This window comes from Oncorhynchus kisutch, linkage group LG28, assembly GCF_002021735.2.
Source record: "Oncorhynchus kisutch isolate 150728-3 linkage group LG28, Okis_V2, whole genome shotgun sequence".
In the NCBI taxonomy this organism is placed as follows: Eukaryota; Metazoa; Chordata; class Actinopteri; order Salmoniformes; family Salmonidae; genus Oncorhynchus; species Oncorhynchus kisutch.
In genome coordinates, this window is record NC_034201.2 from 36735372 (window position 1) to 36762383 (window position 27012).

Sequence of the window (27012 nt, forward strand, 5' to 3'; positions counted from 1 at the left end):
GTTGTTCGAGTCTTGAATGCTGATTGGCTGAAAGCCGTGGTATATCAGACCATATACCACAGGTATGACAAAACATGTATTTTTACTGCTCTAACTAAGTTGGTAACCAGTTTATAATAGCAGTAAGTATACGTCAGCATAAAGCATGCTTTCTGCAGGATGTGCTATGAAAACAATGAAACATTCAAATAAAATAGAGAGACAAGAAAAGGAAAAGAGAGGCTGATTTGAAGGGAGGGAGGCAGGAGCAGTGATGTATTTATAAACAGAGAAGTATAGGAAGGGGGCAGTTCACTGGAAAAATGAAAACAGAAAAGTTGGGAAGAGAGAGAGAGAACGAGAGAGGGAGGAAAGCTTAACAGACAAACAATGAGCGACAGACACCGGGGGAGAAGAGAAGGACAGACAGACAGAGAGAATATACGGGTGGACAGACTGAGTGAGTTGAGGATTTTCAGAGCCAGTGAGCTGGAAAAGAGAAGTGGACAACCACTGTGCCCCTGAAAAGAGTGCATGAAGAAGGTAGGGAGGAGGGCTGTGAAGACAGAAGGAGAGAGAGAGGTGAGATGGAGGGTCTGCAAAAGGTTGAGGGACCGAAATATCTCATGGACCGTGGACAGTTCTGTAACTGTAGTGAGATTTGAGGAGACCATAAAGCATGTACCTGAGGTACAGAGTAGTGTATGTTTTGGTTTGACCACATACAGTTCTAGAAAATGGAGATACAATTCTGTGAAAGAGGTGGAATATTTTGAACTTTGAAGTTTTAGAAGGACGGAAGAATTGACGTATGAGGAGGACGGGAGACGGAGATTACAAAGCAAAAAGTCACTTGGAGGAAAAAATTGAGACAATCTTTTTTACACATTAACACAATCCTCCATCTACTGTAATATTGCAGACACTGCATTTGGACAGAAGGAGAGAGAGAGAAAGAAGGAGAGGGAGAGAAGGGACGCACCAAAAAAGGGCTGGAGTTAGAGTCGGAGTAACTGCATGCTTAACAGACACCGTAGAGTCACGGGGAGAGAAGAATAAGGGGGCGGAGAGACAGAGACAGAGAGACAGACAGACAGACAAACAGACAAAGTGACAGACAGACAGTGGAACATTTCAGCTGGTGTAAGCCCCCAGCAGTCACACACAACCACACCCCCCCACACACACAAACACAAATACACACACTGTACAGAGTGAAGGACTGACAGATGACAGGGGAGTTGCAAGGGGCACAGAGCAAGGATTGCCGGATCGAGAGAGAGAGAGGGAGGGAGAAAGAGAGAGTGACAGAGACAGGGAGGAAGAGAGAGAGCGGGGAGGCACTGTAAACTACAGGAAGCCCCGGTGTGAAACAAACAGGGGACAGTGGCTAGAAGAGCTCCACTCCAGAACCAGCCACCAGTCTCCATGGACTCCAGGGAGTCGCAGCACCGCTGAACCCAGGCCCTCCTCTGCTGAACAGCATGTCGGCGGGCCCAGGACCTTGTGACTCAGACCTACTGCTGTTGGAACTCCAGGCCCCAGGGCCGGTTGGACTGCAGACACTGTTGGACCTGCTAGTGGGGGTGTACCAAGAGTTCCACTCATTACCCCTTGCCAGGGAGAAGTATGTCTCGAGCTTCCTACAATGGGGTCAGTGTCTTACTGCAAAAGCTTTACTCTGTGTGTGTGTGTGTGTTGAGGGTCTAAAACCTGCCTGTGTTTGAATATGCTTATCCGGCAGGCCTAATGTGTGGAGTTTGCACTTTTGGTATTATCCATTGGTTTCTTTGCTCCATGTAAACGAAATTAAGAACACCTAAAGTATTTGAAAGAAAACACATTTCTTGCAACGATACAAAAGGAAGACAAGATAGAAACACTCTTTTGTACCTGGATTGTCACATTATGTTTTCACAAAATCACAACACCCCCATGAGTCATTATTCAGACCCGTCCTCCTGTCAGTCTGTATGGAAACGTTAAAATGTGCATATGAGACATAGCAACCCAGTGACACACACCACTCAGGTTCTCTTCTCCCTTTATGGCGGGTGTACATGGGAGGAGAGGTCTCTGGACTGTGTTTCACAGGGCAATGACACACACACAGACGTACTGCATGGTATGATGACTGCATTGCTCCATCATTGCTCATACGGCTCTTTGTATGGGGCGTAGGGGTGTGTTGGGGGATGGAGGGGTGTGTGTTGGGGCGAGGGCTGTTTGTGGGGGGTTCAAGGGTTGTGTGTGTAGGGGTTGAGTGTTGTGTGTGGGGGCGAGGGGTGTGTATGTGTGTGTGTGTGCGTGCGTGCGTGCGTGTGTGTGAATGTGTATATGTGTGTGTGTGTGTGTGTGTGTGTGTGTGTGTGTGTGTGTGTGTGTGTGTGTGTGTGTGTGTGTGTGTGTGTGTGTGTGTGTGTGTGTGTGTGTGTGAATGTGTATATGTGTGTGTGTTCGTTCTCACTTTCAGATCAAAAATAGCTGCAATGATTTCACTTCATCCAACAACTCCCATCCAGACATCATACAACCATCTTGCCAATGATGTGTATGTAGTGTTGTATTGCAATGGGCTGTGTCGTGAACATAGAGCACGGTGTGCTCAGCATGGGTTTGTTGTTGGTGACTGTATTTCAATTAGCATTGTACCACATTGTATAATTTAAAGTGTAGTCTAAACTGACCTCATAGTAGAAGAGTGCAGTGCAGAAACAAGGTTGTACAAGCCAACACCCCTCTGGTAACCCTCTGCCAGTCCTCATGATCCCCCGGGATAATTCAGCTGGTGTCAGTCTTAATGCACACACACACACACACACACACACACACACACACACACACACACACACACACACACACACACACACACACACACACACACACACACACACACACACACACACACACATACAGTAGGAAATGACAGGACTGTTGACTGACTGCCCCTTAAGCTACTAACATTGGCTTCTCTGTTGGACATGGACTATGTGAGAAGAACTCCTCACATCTTCCCGCCGCTCTTTTCAACCCTTCAACCTTTATCCTCCAATTCCGTCTCCGTCTCCGTCTCCGTCTCCGTCTCCGTCTCCTCTCTCTATCTCTCTGGCTTTTGTCACCCAAGCCAATGAACTCTCAACTAAGTCAGACATACTGTATGCTGTAACATACGGTGAATGAGTCCACATATGGCAATACATGTCACAGTATATACAATGTTCCTCCTCCCTACCCTGAAGTAATCACTGATCTGACACAGTTGGAAAGGGTTCCACCGCATCGCTCCACTAGTCTATGCCATGTCAGATCAGTGCTTACAGACTTGATTTCTCCTGTGCTCTTTTGAATTAACTTTCAGTGTACAGTATTTCAAAATACTTCATAAATGTGTGTGTGTGTGTGTGTGTGTGTGTGTGTGTGTGTGTGTGTGTGTGTGTGTGTGTGTGTGTGTGTGTGTGTGTGTGTGTGTGTGTGCGTGCGTGCGTGCATGTGTGCGTGTGTGCACACAAAATTGGGTGTTTGTGTGTGTGTGGGTCCGCATGCTTCCGTGTGTGTGCGATTTAGTCCAGTGTCCAAGGGCTATCAAATGTCACAGTGATGGAGGTTCCTATTTTGGTCTGAGCATGTGTCCAGGCTCGCTGTGGGATGAGGGTACATGACAGTCACAGGAGGCTGCTGAGGGGAGGACGACTCATAATAATGGTTGGAACAGAGCAAATGGAATGGCATTAAACACCTGCAAACCATGTGTATGATGTATTTGATACCATTCCACTTATTCTGCTCCAGTCATTACCACGAGCCCGTCCTCCCCAATTAAGATGCCACCAACCTCCTGTGATTACAGTGTTAGATGTGGAAGGATGACCAGTGATGCAGCAGGGTAACTTAGATTAGGCTGAACAGGTTAGATCTCCATTCAACTCCGCTTAACACAGTCAGCAAGGATCAAACCGCTTAACACAGTCAGCAAGGATCAAACCAGCACCAGAGTCTGTCTGTCTGTCCGTCCGTCCGTCTCTCACTGTGACCTGTCTCTTTCTGTCTCTGAATCTTTCGGTCTGTATCTGTGTGTGCCCTTCTCTCCCTCTTTCTCCCCCTACCCCCATCTCTCTCTCTCTCTCTCTCTCTCTCTCTTTATCTCTCTTTATCTCTCTCTGTGTAGGGTTTGGTCTGGTCTGGTCACTCCCTACATGGCCTTAACAACAGAACGAGTGTTCGATGGGGACATGGCCAGAGTCAACATGCTCAGAAACAAGCTGTGGCTCCAATAATCTCCTTTTCCACTTTCAGACCTTTTCGCTGCCGTAAAACAAGTGTCCGGTACTGTTGGCACGTAGTTCAAGAGGACTAAAGCGATGCATGTCTTAGTCTGGGTTTTAGGTCTTATTAGAGTCTAATTTCTTATTTTGACCTTTCAGTGTATAGACCGCATGTAAGGGGAGGGAAAACATATAACATAATTTCTCCCGCTTTGAGGATGCAAAGCCAGGGTTGTCCACAAATGTATTACGCACTGGGGAAAAAATTGTTGAATCAACGTTGTTTCGACGTAATTTAAAAAATATATATTTGTGATGATGCTGAATCAACGTGGAAACTGATTGTATTTGCAAAAAGTAATCCCCGTAAGGGAATTTTATATTATTTTCACCCAAATGTTTACCTAAATCCAATGTCATTGTGACATTTTTGGTTGATTTCACGTTGAAATCATGTTAGTTGACAACTCAAACAAATGTAAATCAAAAATAGACGTTGAACTGATGTTTGTGCCCAGTGGGATATCATGGAATGATCATGTGTCAGCAGCTACAGAGGACCTATGAGTATTCAACCTGGGATAGTTCCTTATCCTCTGTATGATATTGGTATTTCGCATGAATATTTTGCATGATTATACCATCTCCCTAAAAATCAGGATCTTTGTTATAAGATGCCAAATAGAGGAAGGGGTACATAGATTCTGCAAAAGTCAAATGATGCTGTGTGGATGCTGTAAAAAAGTCACCTAACTTACCCATCTGTCACTCCAGACTCTAGAGGGTTTTCCTGATGTGACCCAATCTTGACTAGAGGGTTAACCTGATGTGACCCAACCTTGACTAGAGGGTTAACCTGATGTGACCCAACCTTGACTAGAGGGTTTACCTAATGTGACCCAATCTTGACTAGAGGGTTTACCTGATGTGACCCAATCTTGACTAGAGGGTTAACCTGATGTAACCCAACCTTGACTAGAGGGTTTACCTGATGTGACCCAATCTTGACTAGAGGGTTTACCTGATGTAACCCAACCTTGACTAGAGGGTTTACCTGATGTGACCCAACCTTGACTAGAGGGTTAACCTGATGTGACCCAACCTTGACTAGAGGGTTAACCTGATGTGACCCAACCTTGACTAGAGGGTTAACCTGATGTGACCCAACCTTGACTAGAGGGTTAACCTGATGTGACCCAACCTTGACTAGAGGGTTTACCTGATGTGACCCAACCTTGACTAGAGGGTTTACCTGATGTAACCCAACCTTGACAAGTCAGTTCCTCTACTTGTATCTTTCAACTTTTTGAGAATGTTTACCTCCATAAAAAAGTTAACAAAAAAATAGCAACAGGCATGACCCCCCCCCCCCCCCCCCTGTCTCACTCTCTCTTTTCCTCTCTCTGTCTCTTTCCATCTCCCTGGAGGAAAGACATGTCCATTTATGAGGCTGTGTGCTGGTTGGTCTGGTTGGCACTGTGCGCTGGTTGGGCTGGTTGGCACTGTTCCATCATTAAAGGACTAGGGTAAACAACACAGGCGGGAAAGCAGAGGAGAGGGGAGGAAAGACTCTCAGCGTCCCCCCCACCCCCACCCCACCTCACACCATACCATACTTTCCATCAGGCCCTGTTTTCTGTCAACCAGTGGGTGTGGTGTGTGTGTATGTATGTGTGTGTGTGTGTGTGTGTGTGTGTGTGTGTGTGTGTGTGTGTGTGTGTGTGTGTGTGTGTGTGTGTGTGTGTGTGTGTGTGTGTGTGTGTGTGTGTGTGTGTGTGTGTGTGTGTGTGTGTGTGAGAAGGGGAATACAGCTGGGCAGGATGGGTGGAAAGGAAGAATGGTGATTTCTGACCCCATATCCTCTCCTGTGGTTTTACAATCATCATCTCTCATCAACCAAGCATGTCCTGCTGACACTCCTGGGTGAAGTTTCCCCTAGGTAAAGATCTAGGATCAGCTCCCCCTCCCACAATCCTAACCTTAACCATTAGTGAGGAAAATGCTAAACTGACGCAAGATCAGCGTCCAAGTGAAACTTCACCCCGGAGTCATTCTCTGACATGTAGAGAGAGGCTGGTGGGTTCCTACACTGCTTTTGATTAAGCTTGCCTGGCACATTGGAACCAATACAATTGTCCCAAATGTGCAAACAACGCCAATCCGGTATTCTAGGCTGGCTAAAGCAAATGCTTAAAGGATTTGAACCCAGGTCTGATGGCTGGGTTGCAGAAATGGCCTTAGTCATCTGGAGAGTCGCAAGAAATGTGTTGAGGGTCCAATAAACAAGTTTTTATATGGGTCACCGCATGCAAAGTATTAAGATCCACTGTTCTTGGGTGTTCCAAAGCATTGCTATGAGCTAAAAAGATGGTTTTGTACAGCCTCAATATTGGCTGTCCACATTGTTGGTATTGGTCCTGATGAAAATCCTGAACAGATTCCCCAAATCTACAGTCACATGCCAGTCACAACAGCCGCTGTGCACAAGTACATCGCTCCATTCTAGAAGTCTATAAAGGAATTTTATTCTGCATCCCAAATGGCACCCTATTCCTTACATAGGGCACTACTTTTGACTAAAGCTCTATGGGCACTATATAGGGAATAGGGAGCCATTTGGGACACATTCAAGGAAGCCAAAATATTTGGTTGTTTCTACAAGATGCCTGAAAGGCTGAGTGGGTCTGGAACCTTCTCTCCATTTCTCTTTTCCTCTCTCTCTCTCAATCTCTCTCTCTCTCCCCCTCTCTCTCTCCCCACTAAAACAGTTTATACTGTTGCCTTGGTCTCGCTCGCATTCCTCCCCACAGGAGAAGGGAGTGAAGAAAAAAAGAAAACCAAGGGTCTGGAAAACTTGCCTTAAAAAAGTATTAAACGGTGGTAGCTATTCTTAGACTATTTCAGAACACCAGTGCCTTAAAGGGGATCTGCTTGTTACTGTCATATGAGCATACATTTTTAGCGTGGTGGTCTAGCAGGAATCGAACCCACGACTCTGGCATTGCAAATTTCATGCTCTACCATCTGATCCACAGTCTCTCCAACCACACACAAAAATACACATGCGTGTGTTTTGGCTGTTTCTGGGTTGTATTTCATAGGAGGCTGGTGACCCATGACACTTGGAAGTGTTTGTTTGAAAGGTTAAAGGAAACAGACAGCTTTTGCCAGGATGCCCGGAGGTCTTCTTGTTAACAGTGTGTGTGTGTGTGTGTGTGTGTGTGTGTGTGTGTGTGTGTGTGTGTGTGTGTGTGTGTGTGTGTGTGTGTGTGTGTGTGTGTGTGTGTGTGTGTGTGTGTGTGTGTGTGTGATGAGGGCCATCTACATAAACAAGCACAGTGTCTAGATCTAGTCCTTACGCCAGGCTTGTCAGGCCTGCTTTTGGAGGATGTGAGTGTCTAAAATATATTCTCCATACAAAGGTTGACCCTAGTTAGAATTGATTTATTTTCAAATACCCGCTTTCCATGTCTTTTCTCGTGAAATCAAAAGCCTCTCTGCCCTCTCTCCTCCAATCACAGCGGAGCCCCTGGTGAGGCAGGTGAAGAAGACACGCATCAAGAGGGATGACTTCCACATCTTGAAGGTGATTGGTCGAGGGACCTTCAGTGAGGTGAGAGGACACCGCCAAAAGTCAAGGTGCACTTTGGACAATTGAATCTTATCTCCGTGGTAACGTGTGTGTTGCTGTATTTATAGGTGGCTGTGGCGAGGATGCGTAGCACACAGCAAGTGTACGCGCTGAAGATTATGAATAAGTGGGACATGCTGAAGCGAGGAGAGGTAAACACACACACACAGGAACCTTCCCACTGGGCACAAACTGGTTGAATCGACTCCGTTTCAACGACAAAAAAATAAGTGTGATGACATTGAATCAACATGGAAAACTGATTGGATTTGCAAAAATCAACATAAAGAATTTTTAAGCTATGGTCTACCCTGTAAAACAACACGTTTCACTGCACTTATCTGGTGTAAGTAACAATATTTTATCATTTTAAAGCTAAATATAATGACATGGTTAAAATGTTTCTTGTTTTCAAGTTGAATTCACATTCATTGACAACTCAATCAAATGTCATTTGAAACTAGACATTAAAATAATGTCTGTCCTTAGTGGGTTTTACTATTCACATAACAACGGATACATTTTGTATTAGAACCAACTTCTTTGTTGCTTCTTGCGTCTACTGTAAAACAACATCCCAGCTAGCACATAACGTTCTGAGAATGTTGTCCTATGGTTATTTTGCAATACAACCTTCCCACAACTTTCTAGAAATGGTGCAGGATAGTTGCTTGGCTTTGGAAAATTCTCAGCAAATTTAAAGACATTAAAATAACTTTATTTTCTTGGTGTTTCATTACTTTAACAGAACATTTACTAAAAGTTCAAACATGGTTACATTTGATTACATTTTTAGTAATGTTCTAGGAACGTTCTCCAACTGGTTTGACATTGGGAATGTTCTGAAATAGTTCTGAGAACATTAAGAAAGTTTTTTCTGAGGGAATTTCAGTACTTTAGAGTAACGTTTCCTACAGGTTTCCTTTTAGTTCTATGTAAAGTACTGCTCTCAAATGGTTCCCTGAGGTGTGTTTGTCAAGGGCCACAAAAAACGGTGTACTGTTGAGGGTGCTCGAGGACCAGGGTTGGGAAACACTGCCTTAGGACACATGGAAATGAATTTGCTATATATGGCTGGAGTTCAAAACAGTTAACGCAAACAGTGTTATTAAAAATCTTATTGTTCTCAGAATGTTATTTAACCTTCTATGGCATGGTAACAAACTACCTTTTTGGACCTCACAGCACCCCTTTTTGATAATATTTTTTTATATATGTATATATTTATATATACACACTGCTCAAAAAAATAAAGGGAACTCTTAAACAACACAATGTAACTCCAAGTCAATCACACTTCTGTGAAATCAAACTGTCCACTACTGAAGCAACACAAACTGTCCACAACTGAAGCAACACTGATTGACAATAAATATCACATGCTGTTGTGCAAATGGAATTGACAACAGGTGGAAATTATAGGCAATTAGCAAGACACCCCCAATAAAGGAGTGGTTCTGCAGGTGGTTACCACAGACCACTTCTCAGTTCCTATGCTTCCTGGCTGATGTTTTGGTCACTTTTGAATGCTGGCGGTGCTTTCACTCTAGTGGTAGCATGAGACGGAGTCTACAACCCACACAAGTGGCTCAGGTAGTGCAGCTCATCCAGGATGGCACATCAATGCGAGCTGTGGCAAGAAGGTTTGCTGTGTCTGTCAGCATAGTGTCCAGAGCATGGAGGCGCTACCAGGAGACAGGCCAGTACATCAGGAGACGTGGAGGAGGCCGTAGGAGGGCAACAACCCAGCAGCAGGACCACTACCTCCGCCTTTGTGCAAGGAGGAGCAGGAGGAGCACTGCCAGAGCAGAGCCCTGCAAAATGACCTCCAGCAGGCCACAAATGTGCATGTGTCTGCTCAAACGGTCAGAAACAGACTCCATGAGGGTGGTACGAGGGCCCGACGTCCACAGGTGGGGGTTGTGCTTACAGCCCAACACCGTGCAGGACGTTTGGGATTTGCCAGAGAACACCAAGATTGGCAAATTCGCCACTGGCGCCCTGTGCTCTTCACAGATGAAAGCAGGTTCACACTGAGCACATGTGACAGACGTGACAGAGTCTGGAGACGCCGTGGAGAACGTTCTGCTGCCTGCAACATCCTCCAGCATGACCGGTTTGGCGGTTCGTCAGTCATGGTGTGGGGTGGCATTTCTTTGGGGGGCCGCACAGCCCTCCATGTGCTCGCCAGAGGTAGCCTGACTGCCATTAGGTACCGAGATGAGATCCTCAGACCCCTTGTGAGACCATATGCTGGTGCGGTTGGCCCTGGGTTCCTCCTAATGCAAGACAATGCTAGATCTCATGTGGCTGGAGTGTGTCAGCAGTTCCTGCAAGAGGAAGGCATTGATGCTATGGACTGGCCCGCCCGTTCCCCAGACCTGAATCCAATTGAGCACATCTGGGACATCATGTCTCGCTCCATCCACCACGTTGCTCCATCCACCACGTTGCACCACAGACTGTCCAGGAGTTGGCGGATGCTTTAGTCCAGGTCTGGGAGGAGATCCCTCAGGAGACCATCCGCCACCTCATCAGGAGCATGCCCAGGCGTTGTAGGGAGGTCATACAGGCACGTGGAGGCCACACACACTACTGAGCCTCATTTTGACTTGTTTTAAGGACATTACATCAAAGTTGGATCAGCCTGTAGTGTGGTTTTCCACTTTAATTTTGAGTGTGACTCCAAATCCAGACCTCTATGGATTGATAAATGTGATTTCCATTGATAATTCTTGTGTGATTTTGTTGTCAGCACATTCAACTATGTAAAGAAAAAAGTATTTAATAAGAATATTTCATTCATTCAGATCTAGGATGTGTTATTTTAGTGTTCCCTTTATTTTTTGAGCAGTGTATATATATATAATATCACCGGACATGTCTGTGTCCTATGAAATGAGGGGCTGAAGTGATTGTGACCTTTTGTCTGGGGTGGAGCAGTCCTTTCAGAAAGCAAAGCCTCATGGGACACATTGCCACCAATTGGTAAGATAAAATCACTTTTTAACATGTTTAAATTTAAATAACAGTTTTTTTTAATATATGCATGTGCATGAGTATGTAAAGAAGTATGATTGATTGTTTACAGACTTATTTTGTTTTTATTTATAAACTAAAACAGTGTTTTTTGGTTCGTTGCCTCAGGGCAACATTGTGCAGTTAGTCCACTATTGTTCGGGCAATATCATGCTAAAGTATGGAGATGTGCTTGGATGCATAATTATGACCATGGTCAATGTTTTTACTTTACTATCTACTGATACTTACAGGAAATGGACACAAGAACATTTTATGGGCGGAAGGAACATCATCGAGCAGTTAGGGTCATTCCCTCTGACAGTGAGGACCATGAGCTTGAGGAGAGTCAGGAAGAGTAGATCCCAGAATCAGACATTCTGGAAGTTATTGTAGGCCTGTCAAGTTTATATGCAATACAATGTAATGCAAACAAGCCCCTTAACCTCACAACAAAAGAATTGGAGCAGTTCCTGAGTATTATGGTGTACATGTCGTTGTTTGCTTTACCAGGCACCCGCATGTTTTGGAACAAAGTCTGCCGAGTGTCCCAAGTTGCTGACACCATGATACTGAATAGAAGGGAGGCCATCAAAACAAAACTGAGGTTGACAGGTGGGATCTCAAGCGAAAGATGATCACCAACGTCCCCTGCCCTACTGTGGTGAAAGAATACAACAAGGATATTGGTGGGGTGGATCTGCTTGACTCACTGAGTGCACTGTACCGGAACAAAATCAGAGCAAAGAAGTGGTACCACCGGCTGGTGTTCCACTTCCTGGATATGATCATCGTGACAACCTGTCTGCTCTACGGAAGAGATTGTGAAGACACTGGCATGAGAAAGAAGGAACAAATGAAGCTGTATACCTTCAGGTCATACATCGCTGAAGGCCTATGCAAAAGTGGAAAGAGTCTGGAGTGCAAGAAAGGTTGTCCCAGTTCCACAATTGCTGGTGAGTAGGAGGAGAAGAGGAGGAAAGGACCCCTGCTCCAATTCCAGTCCCTGATGTGCGCCTGGATGCCACAGCCCACTGGATGAGTCTGGCTGAAAAGAAGTGGAGATGCAAGGTACCAGGGTGCACAGGTACACCAAAAGCCAAGTGCCAGAAATGTGATGTCCACCTCTGTTTCACATCCACCAGAAATTGCTTCCTGAGGTTCCACACAGAATTGGAAATCAGAGTGTGCTTTGTCAAAAAGAGAAACACTGATTCAAACAATAACCCAGAAAAACACACATTCAGACACACTGAAACACACACGCTCACTCGCACATATACCCACACACATAGGCTAACCCTATGGGGCGGCAGGGTAGCCTAGTGGTTAGAGTGGTTGCAAGTTCAAACCCCCGAGCTGACAAGGTACAAATCTGTCGTTCTGCCCCTGAACAGGGCCGTCATTGAAAATAAGAATTTGTTCTTAACTGACTTGCCTGGTTAAATAATGGTAAAAAAAAAATAATAACCTACAGACAGTCATTTGGATGTTGGTTTATATGTTTCTATGGAAAATAAAACTTTTGTTCTAATTCATATATCGCTTGTTTTCCTTATTCCAGCCCTGACGCAACAAACCAATGTCTGGTTCAGGGGTGTAGGGTGGGGGGAATGGACGACAAATTTTATGATAGATATATTATCAGGGACCCCCAACCCCCCCCCCCCCCCCCCCCCCCCCCCCCCCCAAAAAAAAACTACATTGGGTGAAATATTTTTTTCCCCCAAAATAAAAAGTAATGCCATAGAAGGTTAATTACCTTCAAATAAGATATAATTTCTGTTCGCAGAACATTAATAAAGCCTCCCAGGAAAACTTTCAGGAAACCATAGTAAAATGTTCTCAGAACCTCCCTGCAACCCTAAAAGGAACGAACCCAGAACAGGCAAAAATGTCACTACCGTTCTCAGAACGTTACGTTTTACATGTCAGGAAACTTATGGCTTCATTCCCAGAACCAACGGGAAACCAAAAACGTATGTTCCCACAACTTCCAAGGAACCAAGCTGGGATGTGAGGCCATCTGTCTCTCTGTGTTGCGTCTTTGTGTTTCTGTCCTGTAGACAGCTTGTTACCAGGAGGAGAGAGAGGTTCTGCTGAAGGGTGATCGAAGGTGGATCACAGAGCTGCACTATGCCTTCCAGGACGACAATTACCTGGTGGGTATTAGTGACAAATCGCAAACATCAGGGTCATTTCAGCCTTCACATCTGACTGCAGTCTACCTGGTGTGATTCAGTCACTTCCCTCAGTTTCTTTCCCTTGAAATACACCAAGGGATAATAATTTAATCTTTCTTTCTCTTAATTTTTTCTTCTTCACATCTCTCTATCTCTCTCGCTCACTCTCGCTCTCTCTCTCTCAGTACCTGGTGATGGACTACTACGTGGGTGGTGACCTGTTGACCCTGCTCAGTAAGTTTGGCGACCGTATCCCTGAGGACATGGCCCAGTTCTACTTGGCTGAGATGGTCATGGCGATCGACTCCATCCACAGGATGGGCTATGTGCACAGGTTAGTTGGTCAGAGACACCTGGCAACATGACAAACTCCAGCAAACTATTTGTGGTGTTCCTAGAATACCGCCGTAATGTTCTGAAAACAGTCATTTTTCTGGAAGAAGTGTTCTCAGAAAACAGGGAACATTGTTCCTTACTTTGGAGGACCTACAAGAGAGGTTCAAAGAATGTTTGTTGACTCTGGAATGCATGAATAAATAAGCATAATAGAACTTGTGTGGACTGTCTACGTCATCTAATGGTTTCATTTTGGTCCATGCACCGCAAGTTCTGAGTCTAGGGTTCCACGAACCATGGGTACGTTAGCTATGAAATCTCATATAGATGACCTGGGAACAGTAAGAATAATGTTCAGACCTGTGAATGTGCATAGTCAGATTTGCATCCTTCACTCTCCCCTTTGCAGGGACATCAAACCTGACAACATCATGCTGACGGTGGAGGGCCACGTCAGGCTGGGGGACTTTGGTTCCTGTCTGAGGGTCCAGGAGGATGGCATGGTGAGAGAACCCAAAGGGCCACAAAATACTCACAATTCTGTTGTGCAAAAGTAACAGAGTGGGTATTGAACCTGGGTCTACTGTGAGTCACAAGGTTGTGTAAGCCCTTCGAGCTAAAGCCAAGGCTCAGGGAACTAACCCGAGGATAGAATTCCAACTTTTGTAAATGCTCAGGGAGCTATCCCGATGATAGAATTCTAACTTTTGTAAATGCTCAGGGAGCTATCCCGATGATAGAATTCTAACTTTTGTAAATGCTCAGGGAGCTATCCCGAAGATAGAATTCTAACTTTTGTAAATGCATTGGTGTGCCTTGACATGTGTCTGTGTATTTGCAGGTGTACTCTTCCCTGGCGGTGGGCACACCCGACTACCTGTCCCCAGAGATCCTGCGTGCGGTGGAGGGAGGGGGAGGCTACGGCCCTGAGTGTGACTGGTGGGCCCTGGGGGTCTGTGCCTACGAGATGCTGCAGGGGACCACACCCTTCTACGCAGACTCCATCTCTGAGACCTACGCCAAGATCATGAACTTCCAGGTACGATGATGACTTTATACAGAAACTAATCTTACAGATTGATCAAGAGAACATGTTGAGGGTCATCAGAACATTTTCCATATGTTTCTGTAGATATCAGTGCAAAAAGTCATAGGAAATACGAAGAGGGAAGGATGTCGAACAATAACTACAATCCCAAATCTACCCCTAAACCCTACACTTGTGGAGATATTAGAGAATTCAATTAGTACAAGCAGTATGGTGAAACTTCCACATAGCTTCCTAGAGCTATTATAATATTGCTTACACCTGTCAAAACCAATCAGATCTCTGCAAGTGCATAGGGTGTAAAACGTTTTTTATTTTTAAATATATATATTTTTAAAGTGCATGGGGTGTAGGGTTTAGGAGTCCATTTGGGATTGGACCATAGTGATCTTTGAGACCATTTTCTTATACATCTGCAAGGAGTGCAAAGAGGTATATATTGAGCTTAAACCTAAAGAACTCTGAAGAACTAAGAGGAACCAACCATTATGTCCCCCCAGGAGCACTTTGAGTTCCCCCCGTCTGGCCCCGAGGTTTCAGAAGAGGCCCGTTCCCTCATCATGGGGCTAATCTGCGAGAGGGAGGTTCGTATGGGGGCCAGGGGTTCTGGGGACTTCAGGGCCCACCCCTTCTTCTGTGGACTAGACTGGGGCTCCCTGCATGAACTTCCAGCACCCTTCCAACCTGAAGTCTCCAACGCCACTGACACCTCCAACTTTGACGTGTTGGATGACTGCCTCAGTGAAATGGTATTAATCTGAAAAGTCAATAAACAATCTACAATCTATATACGATCCATTTAAATGTAAAGGAGTCTAATACAGAGCCTTAAGGAACTCCACAGAATATTACATGGCTCCAGAAGCAAGCCTGAAAAGCAAATATAGCAGATAACATATAAACATATAAAGCACTCTATTTGTAATGCTGTCTTGTGTTCTACAGGAAACACTGAGTGATGTTATGGACAAGGCCCCTATCGGAGTTCACCTGGCTTTCGTTGGCTACTCCTACACAGCTACAAGGTCACATTCATATCATATACTGTCTCAGTATCAAAGTACCCCAAATTAATGGGGTGTCATACAAAACTATATCAACACAATTATAATGTTTTCTTTGTCTTTTGTTCTTTCTGTTTTTTTTGTATCTCTTACAGACAGACAGGTGCCTTGGATCGCAGTCGTGACATCATGATGGAGATTGACCACCAGCGACACCTTGGGTTGCCAAGCTTCAATTTCCAGGATAAGCTTGTAGGTTGACTATCCACACCTAACAACTAGCTGAGTTACGTTTTAACAATCAAGACTAGAATGCTAACTGCTAGATTGGCTACTAAGGACAATTTGAGTAGTCGGGTAAGCGATGTGGAACCACTAGCTAGTTAGCTGTAGGTTGGGACTCCCACCCTGTTACACATACATGTGCATTTATTTATGCAGGAACGCTAAGTGCTTTCCTCATCTCATATGTCACTAAGCAGTGACAAAAATGCTTTGGTCTTCCTGAGCTAGCAACATCTTGAATGTGTTTGTGGCATACGTCAAAGTTAGGCATGCAATAAATACTAACGGCTGCTAGATTAGGTTATGCTGAGCACAGGTGGTTGGTGGCACCTTAATTGGGGAGGACGGGCTCGTGGTAATGGCTGGAGCGGAATAGATGGAATGGTATGGTTTGATGCCAACACATGGTTTGATGCCATTCCATTAGCTCTGTTCCAGCCATGATTATGAGCCCGTCCTCCCCTATTAAGGTGCCACCAAACACCTGTGCTCAGCATAACCTGTGCTCTCCCCTCAGCAGCCTCCACTGATGCTGAGGGCTACACAATGTTAACCTTTATCAGGCGGTGTATGTCTAACATTGAGAGGGGTGCTGTGGGCTTTCAGAGTCAGATGTGGCAGCTCAGAGATGTCCTGACCACGCCTGACAACCTGCCTGCCCTGCTTGAGCTCCCCCTAGCCTTGGAGCAGGGTACTGCAGTGTCGACTCACACCACAACAGAGGAGGAAGAGGAGGAGAACAACCAGAATTCAGTACTTGATGAGGATCTGCATAGGTTAGATCACTCCTGAGTGAGACAGACAGATACATATATAAAAAAATGTGGTAACCTTTTTTAACCTTTATTTAACCAGGCAAGTCAATTAAGAACACATTTTATTTACAATGACGGCCTACCAAGAGGCAAACAATAAAAAACTAAGACAAAACACACATCACGACAAGACACACGACAACAATACATAAAGAGAGACCTAAGACGACAACATAACACGGCAGCAGCACAACATGGCAGAAGGACAAACATTGTTAGGCACACACAGGTAGATATGGGGCCTATGCTTTTATTTCAGTATTGCTCTACTGCTAAAAATGAGTCTCCCTCACCTTTTCCTTTCATACTTGACAGACCCAGCAGACAAATGGGTAGCTTTGCAAAAGTTTTTACTATTTTGTTGCATTACAACCTGTAATTTAAGTTGATTTTTAATTTGGATTTCATGTAATGGACATACACAAAATAGTCCAAACTGGTGAAGCGAAATTTAAAAAATGACAAAGAATTCTCGAAAATAAAAAATGGAAAAGTGGTGCGTGCCAATTTTTCCCCCCTCTGCTACGAATTCCCTAAATAAGATCTGGTGCAACCAATTACCTTCAGAAGTCACATAATTAGTTAAATAAAGTCCACCTGTGTGCAATCTAAGTGTCACATGATCTGTCACATGATCTTAGTATATAAACACCTGTTCTGAAAGGCCCCAGAGTCTGCAACACCACTAAGCAAGGGGCACCACCAAGCAAGTGGCACCATGAAGCCCACGGAGCTCAACAAACATGTCAGGGACAAAGTTGTGGAGAAGTGCAGATCAGGGTTGGGTTACAAAAAAATATCAGAAACTTAACATCCCACAGAGCACCATTAAATCCACCAAAAAATGGGAAGAAAATGGCACCACAACAAACCTGCCAAGACAAGGCTGCCCACCAAAACTCACGGACCAGGCAAGGAGGGCATTAATCAGAGAGGCAACAAAGAGACCAAAGATAACCCTGAAAGAGCTGCAAAGCGCCACAGCTGAGATTGGAGTATCTGTCCATAGGACCACTTTAAGCCACACACTCCACAGAGCTGAGCTTTACAGAAGACTGGCCAGAAAAAAGACATTGCTTAAAGAAAAAAACCTAACACCTCTCATCACCCCGAGAACACCATCAGTGTTCAATCCCCTCCCCTCCCACAGTGAAGCATGGTGGTGGCAGCATCATGGTGTGGGGATGTGTTTCATCGGCAGGCACTGGGAAACTGGTCAGAATTGAAGGAATGATGGATGGCACTAAATACAGGGAAGTTCTTGAGGGAAACCTGTTTCAGTCTTCCAGAGATTTGAGACTGGGACGGAGGTTCACCTTCCAGCAGGACAATGACCCTAAGCATACTGCTAAAGCGACACTCGAGTGGTTTAAGGGGACACATTTAAATGTCTTGGAATGGCCTAGTCAAAGCCCAGACCTCAATCCAATTGAGAGTCTGTGGTATGACTTAAAGATTGCTGTACACCAGCGGAACCCATCCAACTTGAAGGATCTGGAGCAGTTTTGCCTTGAAGAATGGGCCAAAATCCCAGTGGCTAGATGTGCCAAGCTTATAGAGACATACGCAAGAGACTTGCAGCTGTAATTGCTGCAAAAGGTGTCTCTACAAAGTATTGACTTTTGGGGGGGGGGGGGTGAATAGTTATGCACCCTCAAGTTTTCTGTTTTTCTGTATTATTTCTTGTTAGTTTCACAATAAAAAATATTTAGCATCTTCAAAGTGGTAGGCATGTTGTGTAAATGAAATTGTACAACCCCCCCCCCCCCCCCCCCCCCCAAATCTATTTAAATTCCAGATTGTAGGGCGACAAAATCGGGAAAATGACAAAGGGGGTGAATACTTTCCCAAGCCACTGTACATTATATGTAGCTAATACAAGCTATAATGTAATGATGCCTTTTGATATTTAGGTGAGTATTCATAGCCAATACCAGAGCCATTGTATTCAAAGCTGATCTTATCCAATCATCTACGTAGGCGGCTGCAAGAGGCAGAGAAGAGGAATGGAGAGCTGGAGAAAGAGATGGAGAGACTGAGAGGGGAGATCCAGGGCCTGAAGTCCCCCAAGGAGACAGGCAAGGGACCCAGCACTCATCCCTCCTCATCTCCTCTTCAAAAAACCCTCATACTTGAATCATTGCCTGTTCTATCATCCTTCCTTGGGTTCTTTTCCAACCATTTTGAACTTTTGACCTGAAGGTTGTGTCGTGTTCATAAAAGTACACAACTGAAAACGTGTAAAACCGTTTTGCAACGGAAAACTAAAATGAGCTTTTCTCATTGGAAGAATCCAGCTAGTCCCTCCCTTTTTCAAAACATTTTCATACATTTGATGCCTTATGAACACAACCCTGGAATTGTGTAGCAGCATTACCTCATCCTATAGACATCTATAAGTGCTATAGCATCTCTTCACAGGCAACAGTGTCTAACAACACAAATGTGATATGGTAGGATTTCCAGACCATATGAGCCACATACTGTGAAAAAATAGTGTTTCATAGCAGGAGCACCAAGCAGCATCTGCTTATGTTGGAGCCCTTGGCCAGAACAGAACAATAAATATCCCCTCTAAGAATAGGCCTGGTATGCAGCCATTGGCCCTCCCTCTCTATAAATCAATACAGCGTAATGAGCCTTTTAAAGATGCAGTGTTTGGGGGTCTCCTTCAGGGTAGGTTTCTAATGGATGGATGTGTGGATGGAGGGCTGTATGCATTCAGTCCTTTAGAGGACCCCAACTCCCAGAACGCACCAAATGACAGGCGCTGTTGACAAGCAGATAAACAGGACCGGCTAGCTTGTTTAAAGGGAAAACAACATTGTTAATTAAATAATAAACATATTTACGTACTATACTTTTAAAAAGTTGCCAAGAAATACTGGCAAAGCCTCACGCCCTTTCCAATCACTCCATTTTCATCACATTCTCTCTTTCTCTCTCTCACTTCCACACACCCATTCACTCACGCAATCACTGCTGCTGAAATTGTTTATGTTTTTGTTGTTGTTGTGACTTTCACAGCTGGCTCGTCAGCAGTGCACCCACCCAAAACAGTTTCCTGCAAAAGTGTAGCTACTCAGTCCTGGGCCACGTTCAGTAGGCAAACATTGAGGAATGCTGCAGATAGAAATGTCCTGAGGAATAGAACTCCCAGCTATTTGGCTCCTTGGAAGTTGTGTAAACTTAAGTTTTTGGTTTCCTATTGGTTCTGGGAACGAAGTCATATGTTTCCTGACAGGTAAAACTGAATGTTTTTAAAGGATTCTGAGAACGGAAATAAACAATTTGCCTGTTCTGGGAATGTTCATTTTTTGGGTTGTAGGGAGGTTCTGAGAACGTTTTACTACTTTCCCTGAAAGATTTCATTAAAGTTCTGAGAACGGAAATTATACGTTATTTCAAGGTAATTAAATATAATATTCTGAGAACATGTTTCAATAAGACTTTTAATAACACTGTTTTGAACTTCAAGTACAGATAGCAAATTCATTTCCATGTGTCCTAAGGCATTAATCATGCAAACACATGTATTTTTATTGTGGCTCGGCATCAGAAATTTGAACCAATGATCTTCTGTTCTCTATCCATGGCATTAGTCCACTGCGCCACCGGGATGGAGCTAGCATGCCATGTTCATTTTAGTCTATTCAAACAGACCCCATTTCAAAGGAAACAAGCACTCATCAAGATCAGATGTGGCCAATTAGTGGGCGTGACCAACACACCTGAGCATACAAGATAGAGGATATAGTTTTGTTGATGCTGAGAGCAGAATGTATATGTGTTTAAACAACATTCTTAGAACTTTTTTTGAATGTTAATAATGTTTTCTTGTCATTTATATGGAATGTTTTCCTGATGTTCTGAGAACATGACTTTAAATAGAACCATGAGGAAACCCGTAGAAATTGTTATGCTGATGTACAGAAATTCCCACCTAAGAAACATATAGTTCTCAGAACGTTATGTGCTAGCTGGGTATCGTGCACCATGCCCAGAATGTTGTGGGAAGGTTTTCTGCAAAATAACAATAGGAAAACCACGCTCTCACCAAGCGCTAAGAAATATACAGTATGGTTCTCAGAACATTATGTGCTAGCTGGGCTGACACGATAGAGCTAATCCCCAATTCTGGGTGACAGACAACCATATCTGTTCTACACAATATATTTCTATCTGAACATTCCTGTAACTTTTCACCCTCCTGAACAGGCCCCTGCTCTCTTGGGCTAGGTTTCCCAAAAGCATTGTAGGACTAAGATCATCGTTCGTCCCTTTAGTTTCAATGGAATTAAGATGATCTTAGTGCTACGATGCTTTTAGGAAACCCAGCCTTGGGCTGTTCTAATGTACCTCTCTCTTCTCCAATCACAGAACTGTGTGTCTGCCCGTCGTCTCTTTCTCTGCCTGCACACTGTCTGGACGATGTAAGACTTACTCTCTTTCTCTCTCTCTCTTTCTGAGATGATCAAAGGCTTTCTGAGGGCAAACAAACAACCTATTTGGCTGTCTGCTTGGTCATTTTGGAAACATCTTGTTTTAGCAACTAACATTGGCCTTATTTGGGGTATATAAAGAGAATGTGTGTACATTTCCATGTGGATATAGAGGTAGTGCAAATAAAGCATAACAAGCTCTTACCCCACTCACACCCAGCCCATATTTCTGCTCCTGCAATGGGTCCCACTTTATTTGGATAGTCCTCTATAGATGGTCTACAACTTGCCGGTCTATAGGCCTTGCTGATCTACAGCTAGTGTTAGGGGTAGGGCGAGAGTTAGTGGATAACTGTACTATCCAAATAAAGCGTTTTGGGCACGTCACAGCACAGCATGCCACACTCGCCTGGCGAATATATTTCACTGCATTAATCTGAAATAACGAGTCCTCGTCATGCCCAGGGCCAATTAAATGATTTTGTGTCTGACTTTCTCTCACGGATTTTGACCCAGGCGAGTGCGGCAAGCTGTGCTGTGCTGTGCTGTGACTCGCACAAAAAAAAGACTGCATCTGTACCCTGGCCTGCAATCCTGTTCAGTTCGTGACTGTGAGTGTGTTTCAGGGGAAGAAATCGCCCCCTGCCTGTCACTACCCGCTGGTGATCCCTCTCCACCGCCACCTGCTGCTGTTTCACAGGGTAGGAGATTTGAAACATGAGGACTGGAAATTATGCTTTTGTCCCAAATTATACCCTAATTCCCTATTTAGTGCACTTTTGACCAGGGACAACAGGGGTCTGGTCTAAAGTATAGGGAATAGGGTGCCATTTGACACACCCATATACTTGATGAAAAAATGACTGTATGACTGCATCTCTCTCTCTTTGCACTGTTGCTCTATCTCCCCCTCCTTCCCACAATGGCTCCACCTTTCTTTCGCCATCTCTCCCCCTTCATGCTCCCCTCCCTCCCTCCCTCTCCTTTCCTTCTCTATCTTCCTCTCACCCTCTCCCTCCCTTCCCTCTCCTCCTCTGTCTCCCTCTCTCTCAGATGCGCTGGCCACAGGAGAGAAGTGAGTCCTACTTGTTGGTGTGTGCGAAGGGGGGAGATCTCCAAGCCTGGGACAGACACTGCTGTACTGAGATCTCCTGAACCCCCACCCCCACCCCCACCTCCCCTCTTGGTTTAGCTACCTCCCCCTCTTGGGATCGAGGGGCGACCCAGATGTGTCACCCCCTACGCTACAGCTGCTCCCTTCCCCCAAACACCCCCTCGGCTAACAGGACAGGAGCACCACATGGCTGGAGGGATGAAGGGTGGGGATGAAATGGGCTTAACGTGAAGTGGACAGAACACACTGGAGAGGCAGCAGCATGATGTTGCTCTGCATCCACCACAGAGTCCTATTACAGTACCTCTGAAGGAGAGAGTTTTGAGCTAGTATGGTGGACGGGTGTTAAAGCGAATGCTATGCTCATTGCACTTGTCCCATATATAGAATTAAGAGCGAGCAGAGTGCTGGGCATGAATGGGGTAACGGGGAACATGGAGCAGTGGGATAACCATAGGAAAGCTAAGGACTGTCACTAGCTTAAAATGAATGGGGAGGTATAGAAAATGTTAATGAAGGACATCTCCTCCTGGACTACTAATAGATGCCTGTTGCTTTCCGAGTGTTGCTATGTGGGCACTTATATCTCTGAGCGGACTGAGGTAAAAGCAAGCTCTGACAACAAGAAGACACCACAGCAAAGAGACATTGCTGGTTTAAGTGACAGCCAGAGGGGACAATCAGTCCACTCCATAAGCACACACTCTCCAGCAGACCTGGACATTATTGGTGCATTTTGTCCAATATTAATGTGGTACAGTCATCAGTCATTCATTTTTAACAGCATCATCTAGTGGTTTACTTTGTATAAATACATGTAAGAGTGGATTGTGTTGAATGTGAGAGGTATTCGTTGCACTACAGGCTTTGATGGAAGCATGCTATTAGATGGGCCTGTTTGGAATACATAGATAACATCTACAGAACAATACCAAGCAAATGTTGACTGAAGGCTAAGGACAGAGAGATCGGAGGTTGGTGTGTTTTACGATTTCTGGGATTGCAAGGTTACACTTTAAGGTTGCACTTAGCTCAGGTCCAGGGCTTGCTGATGCTGAGCCTTCCTACATCAAGGCTGTGTAAGTTGTAGGAAGGCTCTGCGTCAGCAAGCCGCACGTAAAGCCTTGAACCAGTGCTCGGATAGATGATGTACAGTTGAAGTCGGAAGTTTACATACACCTTAGCCAAACATTTAATCCTCGTAAAAAGTCACTGTCTTAGGTCAGTTAGGATCACCACTTTATTTTAAAAATGTGAAATGTCAGAATAATAGTAGAGCAAATTATTTATTTCAGCTTTTATTTCTTTCATCACATTCCCAGTGGGTCAGAAGTTTACATACACTCAATTAGTATTTGGTAGCGTTGCCTTTACATTCTTTAACTTGATCAAACGTGTTGGGTAGCCTTCCACAAGCTTCCCACAATAAGTTGGGTGAATTTTGGCCCATTCCTTCTGACAGAGCTGGTGTAACTGAGTCAGGTTTGTAGGCCTCCTTGCTTGCACACGCTTTTTCAGTTCTGCCCACAAATTTTCTATAGGATTGAGGTCAGGGCTTTGTGAAGGCCACTCCAATACCTTGACTTTGTTGTCCTTAAGCCATTTTGCCAACTTTGAAGTATGCTTGGGGTCATTGTCCATTTGGAAGACCCATTTGTGACCGAGGTTTAACTTCCTCTGACTGATGTCTTGAGATGTTGCTTCAATGTGTCCACATCGTTTTCCCTTCCTCATGATGCCATCTATTTTGTGAAGTGCACCACTCCCTCCTGCAGCAAAACACCCCCACAACATGATGCTGCCACCCCGTGCTTCACGGTTGGGATGGTGTTCTTCGGCTTGCAAGCTTCCCCCTTTTTCCTCCAAACACAACGATGGTCATTATGGCCAAACAGTTCTATTTTTGTTTCATCAGACCAGAGGGCATTTCTACAAAAAGTACGATCTTTGTCCCCATGTGCAGTTGCAAACCGTAGTCTGGCTTTCTTATGGCGGTTTTGGAGCAGTGGCTTCTTCCTTGCTGAGCGGCCTTTCAGGTTATGTTGCTATAGGACTCATTTTACTGTAGATATAGATACTTTTGTACCTGTTTCCTCCAACATCTTCACAAGGTCCTTTGCTGTTGTTCTGGGATTGATTTGCACTTTTCGCACCAAAGTACGTTAATCTCTAGGAGACAGAACGCGTCTCCTTCCTGAGCGGTATGACGGCTGCGTGGTCCTATGGTGTTTATTCTTGCGTACTATTGATTGTACAGATGAACGTGGTACCGTCAGGCGTTTGGAAATTTCTCCCAAGGATGAACCAGACTTGTGGAGGTCTACAAATTATTTTCTGAGGTCTAGGCTGATTTCTTTTGATTTTCTCATGATGTCAAGCAAAGAGGAACTGAGTTTGAAGGAAGGACTTGAAATACATCCACAGGTACACCTCCAATTGACTCAAATGATGTCAATTAGCCTATCAGAAGCTTCTAAAGCCATTACATAATTTAACGGAATTTTCCAAGATGATTAAAGGTACAGTCAACTTAGTGTATGTAAACTTTTGACCCACTGGAATTGTGTTACAGTGAATTATAAGTGAAATAATCTGTCTGTAAACAATTGTTGGAATAATTACTTGTGTCGTGCACAAAGTAGATGTCCTAACCGACTTGCCAAGACTATAGTTTGTTAACAAGAAATATTTGGAGTGTTTGAAAAACGAGTTTTAATTACTCCAACCTAAGTGTATGTAAACTTCGACTTCAACTGTTAGAATACATGATTGGGGGCAATGGGGCACAAGGAAGGCAATGGTATGAAGGAAAGTTTGCTATTCTGGTTAGAGTACAGTATAGCCAATTAATGATCGCAAGAATATTGGTTTAAATCCACAAAATGTATACTGTGGTAGCTATAGATCATACTGCCAAAATGCTATGCACCTTGCTGTTAGGGAAAGCCATGTTAAATCATATAGGCCTAATATGGTCCTTTGGACGGTGAAGCATGCGAGAGAATAATACCGGATTTTGGTGAGAGAATTGCTGTATGCTACAAAATATTCACCATAGCTTACACGGCCTTTTCTATGTGAGCAATATTTGAGATGTGCATGAGGCATTACACGACTGTTCAATCACTGGGCACTAAAGTTATTTTTTTCTCTTTCTTACTTCATTTGCTTTAAAAGAAGTGGTATTATATTTGATTACTGAGATGCCTTAAAGTTTTTCTGCACCTATTTAATAATCATTTGGAAACCATATTGATTATACTAATAAAGTATTTATTGTGGATCTATCTCTTGAATGAAGTGAGACGTAAGCCAATATCGCCCCTATGTGGTCGAAAAAGGATAAAACACGCATATTCATTTTGAAGGGAATTACTACACTTTTTGCTGTGATTACTATTTCCTATGAACATTTTTCCTGTTGTCAACATTTTCAATTGTGTTTCAAATCATTTCAATTCAAATTATGATCATCAAATGTGCTACGGTCTATATTAGCTTATTAGGCTACCAACAATCAAACCTTCAATTATAGTGATTAAAAGGAAGGGGGGCAAGGAGTCCCTAGAGAAAGCAAGAACAAGATGGGTGTCAGGAGTAGGGCAGCAGTATTATCATAAGGATACTTATACTTGGAAAACTGAGGAGGGATGGAGGGAAAAAGAGAGGGAGAGGAGGTCTAAGAGAGAGAGGGAAGAAGAGGGTGAGCTTGAGTCGGATAAAAATGGTGGAAAATAAGGGAGATGGTTTGTTGAAGAAGAATGGTAGAAAGTGTAAGCAGAAGGAGCTGAAGACAGGAGGAGAAAAGGAAGTGAATGAGGGTGAAGTATCGGAGGTGGTAGGTGCTGTGAAGTTATCGGAGACCGAGGTATGTACAGGAAAAAGAAGAGTCTGTGACAGTAGGAGTGAAGTTTATTGTTAAAAGTGGACTCTTGCCTTTTGGCTGATCCATTTGTGGTTTCATGGTGGGTGACAAAAGAGTTGGGTCATGTGGAATCGATGAGGGTAACCAGAAGTGGTCTAATGATAATTGTTAGTGTTTCTGTTGGGCAGAGGGAGAATGCGCTCGTTGTAAAACGAATGGGGGAAAGAAAAGTGACTTGTTTTGTTCTCAAGATAAGGGCACCAATGAAAGGGGTGATAACTTGGGTAGCAGTAAATATAAAAGTTGATCAGCTGAGGGGAAAGATTCCCGGTGTATGTGATGCTCGAAATTTGATACGACGCAGACAGGGTGGCGAGAGTGGGGAAACAGAAGAGTCATTGTCTGTTCTTTTGAGTTTTGAAGTTGAGTCTTTGCCCGACAAAGTGAAGTTAGGATATATGTTATCCTATACAAGTGTATGTCCCGAATACATTACGATGTTACAGGTGTCAAGCTTATGGGCATGTGGCAGCATTGTGTAAGAGGGAGGGTCCAATGTGTGAGAAACATACAGAAGGGCATGAGACGAAGGAATGTGTAGTATTGGGGAAAGTAGTGGAATGTAGAGGTCGACCGTTTATGATTTTTTCACCGCCGATACCGATACCGATTATTGGAGGACCCCAAAAAAAGCAGATACCGATTAATCGGACAATTTTTTATATATACATATTTGTAATAATGACAATTACAACAATACTGAATGAACATTTTTATTTTAACTTAATAAATACATAAATAAAATCAATTTAGTAAAAATAAATAATGAAACATGTTCAATTTGGTTTAAATAATGCAAAAACAGTGTGGAGAAGAAAGTAAAAGTGCAATATATGCCATGTAAAAAAGCTAACGTTTAAGTTCCTTGCTCAGAACATGAGAACATATGAAAGCTGGTGGTTCCTTTTAACATCGTCTTCAATAGTCCCAGTTAAGAAGTTTTAGGTTGTAGTTATTATAGGAATATGTA

The 27012-nt window shown here is 44.0% G+C and overlaps 1 protein-coding gene across 1 annotated transcript; it reads left to right on the forward strand.

Moving 5' to 3' along the window:
* The first annotated feature begins 296 nt into the window (after positions 1–296).
* LOC109873394 (myotonin-protein kinase) lies at positions 297–23360 on the forward strand. The gene is made up of 14 exons (XM_031808413.1): positions 297–1632; positions 7763–7854; positions 7941–8024; positions 12957–13052; positions 13259–13407; positions 13819–13912; positions 14251–14448; positions 14958–15206; positions 15403–15482; positions 15617–15713; positions 16353–16522; positions 18542–20994; positions 21630–21704; positions 22057–23360. Exons 1-12 carry the CDS (start codon positions 1464–1466, stop codon positions 18759–18761), a joined length of 1698 nt encoding a protein of 565 aa, XP_031664273.1. The 5' UTR covers positions 297–1463; the 3' UTR covers positions 18762–20994; positions 21630–21704; positions 22057–23360.
* Positions 23361–27012: the final 3652 nt, after the last annotated feature.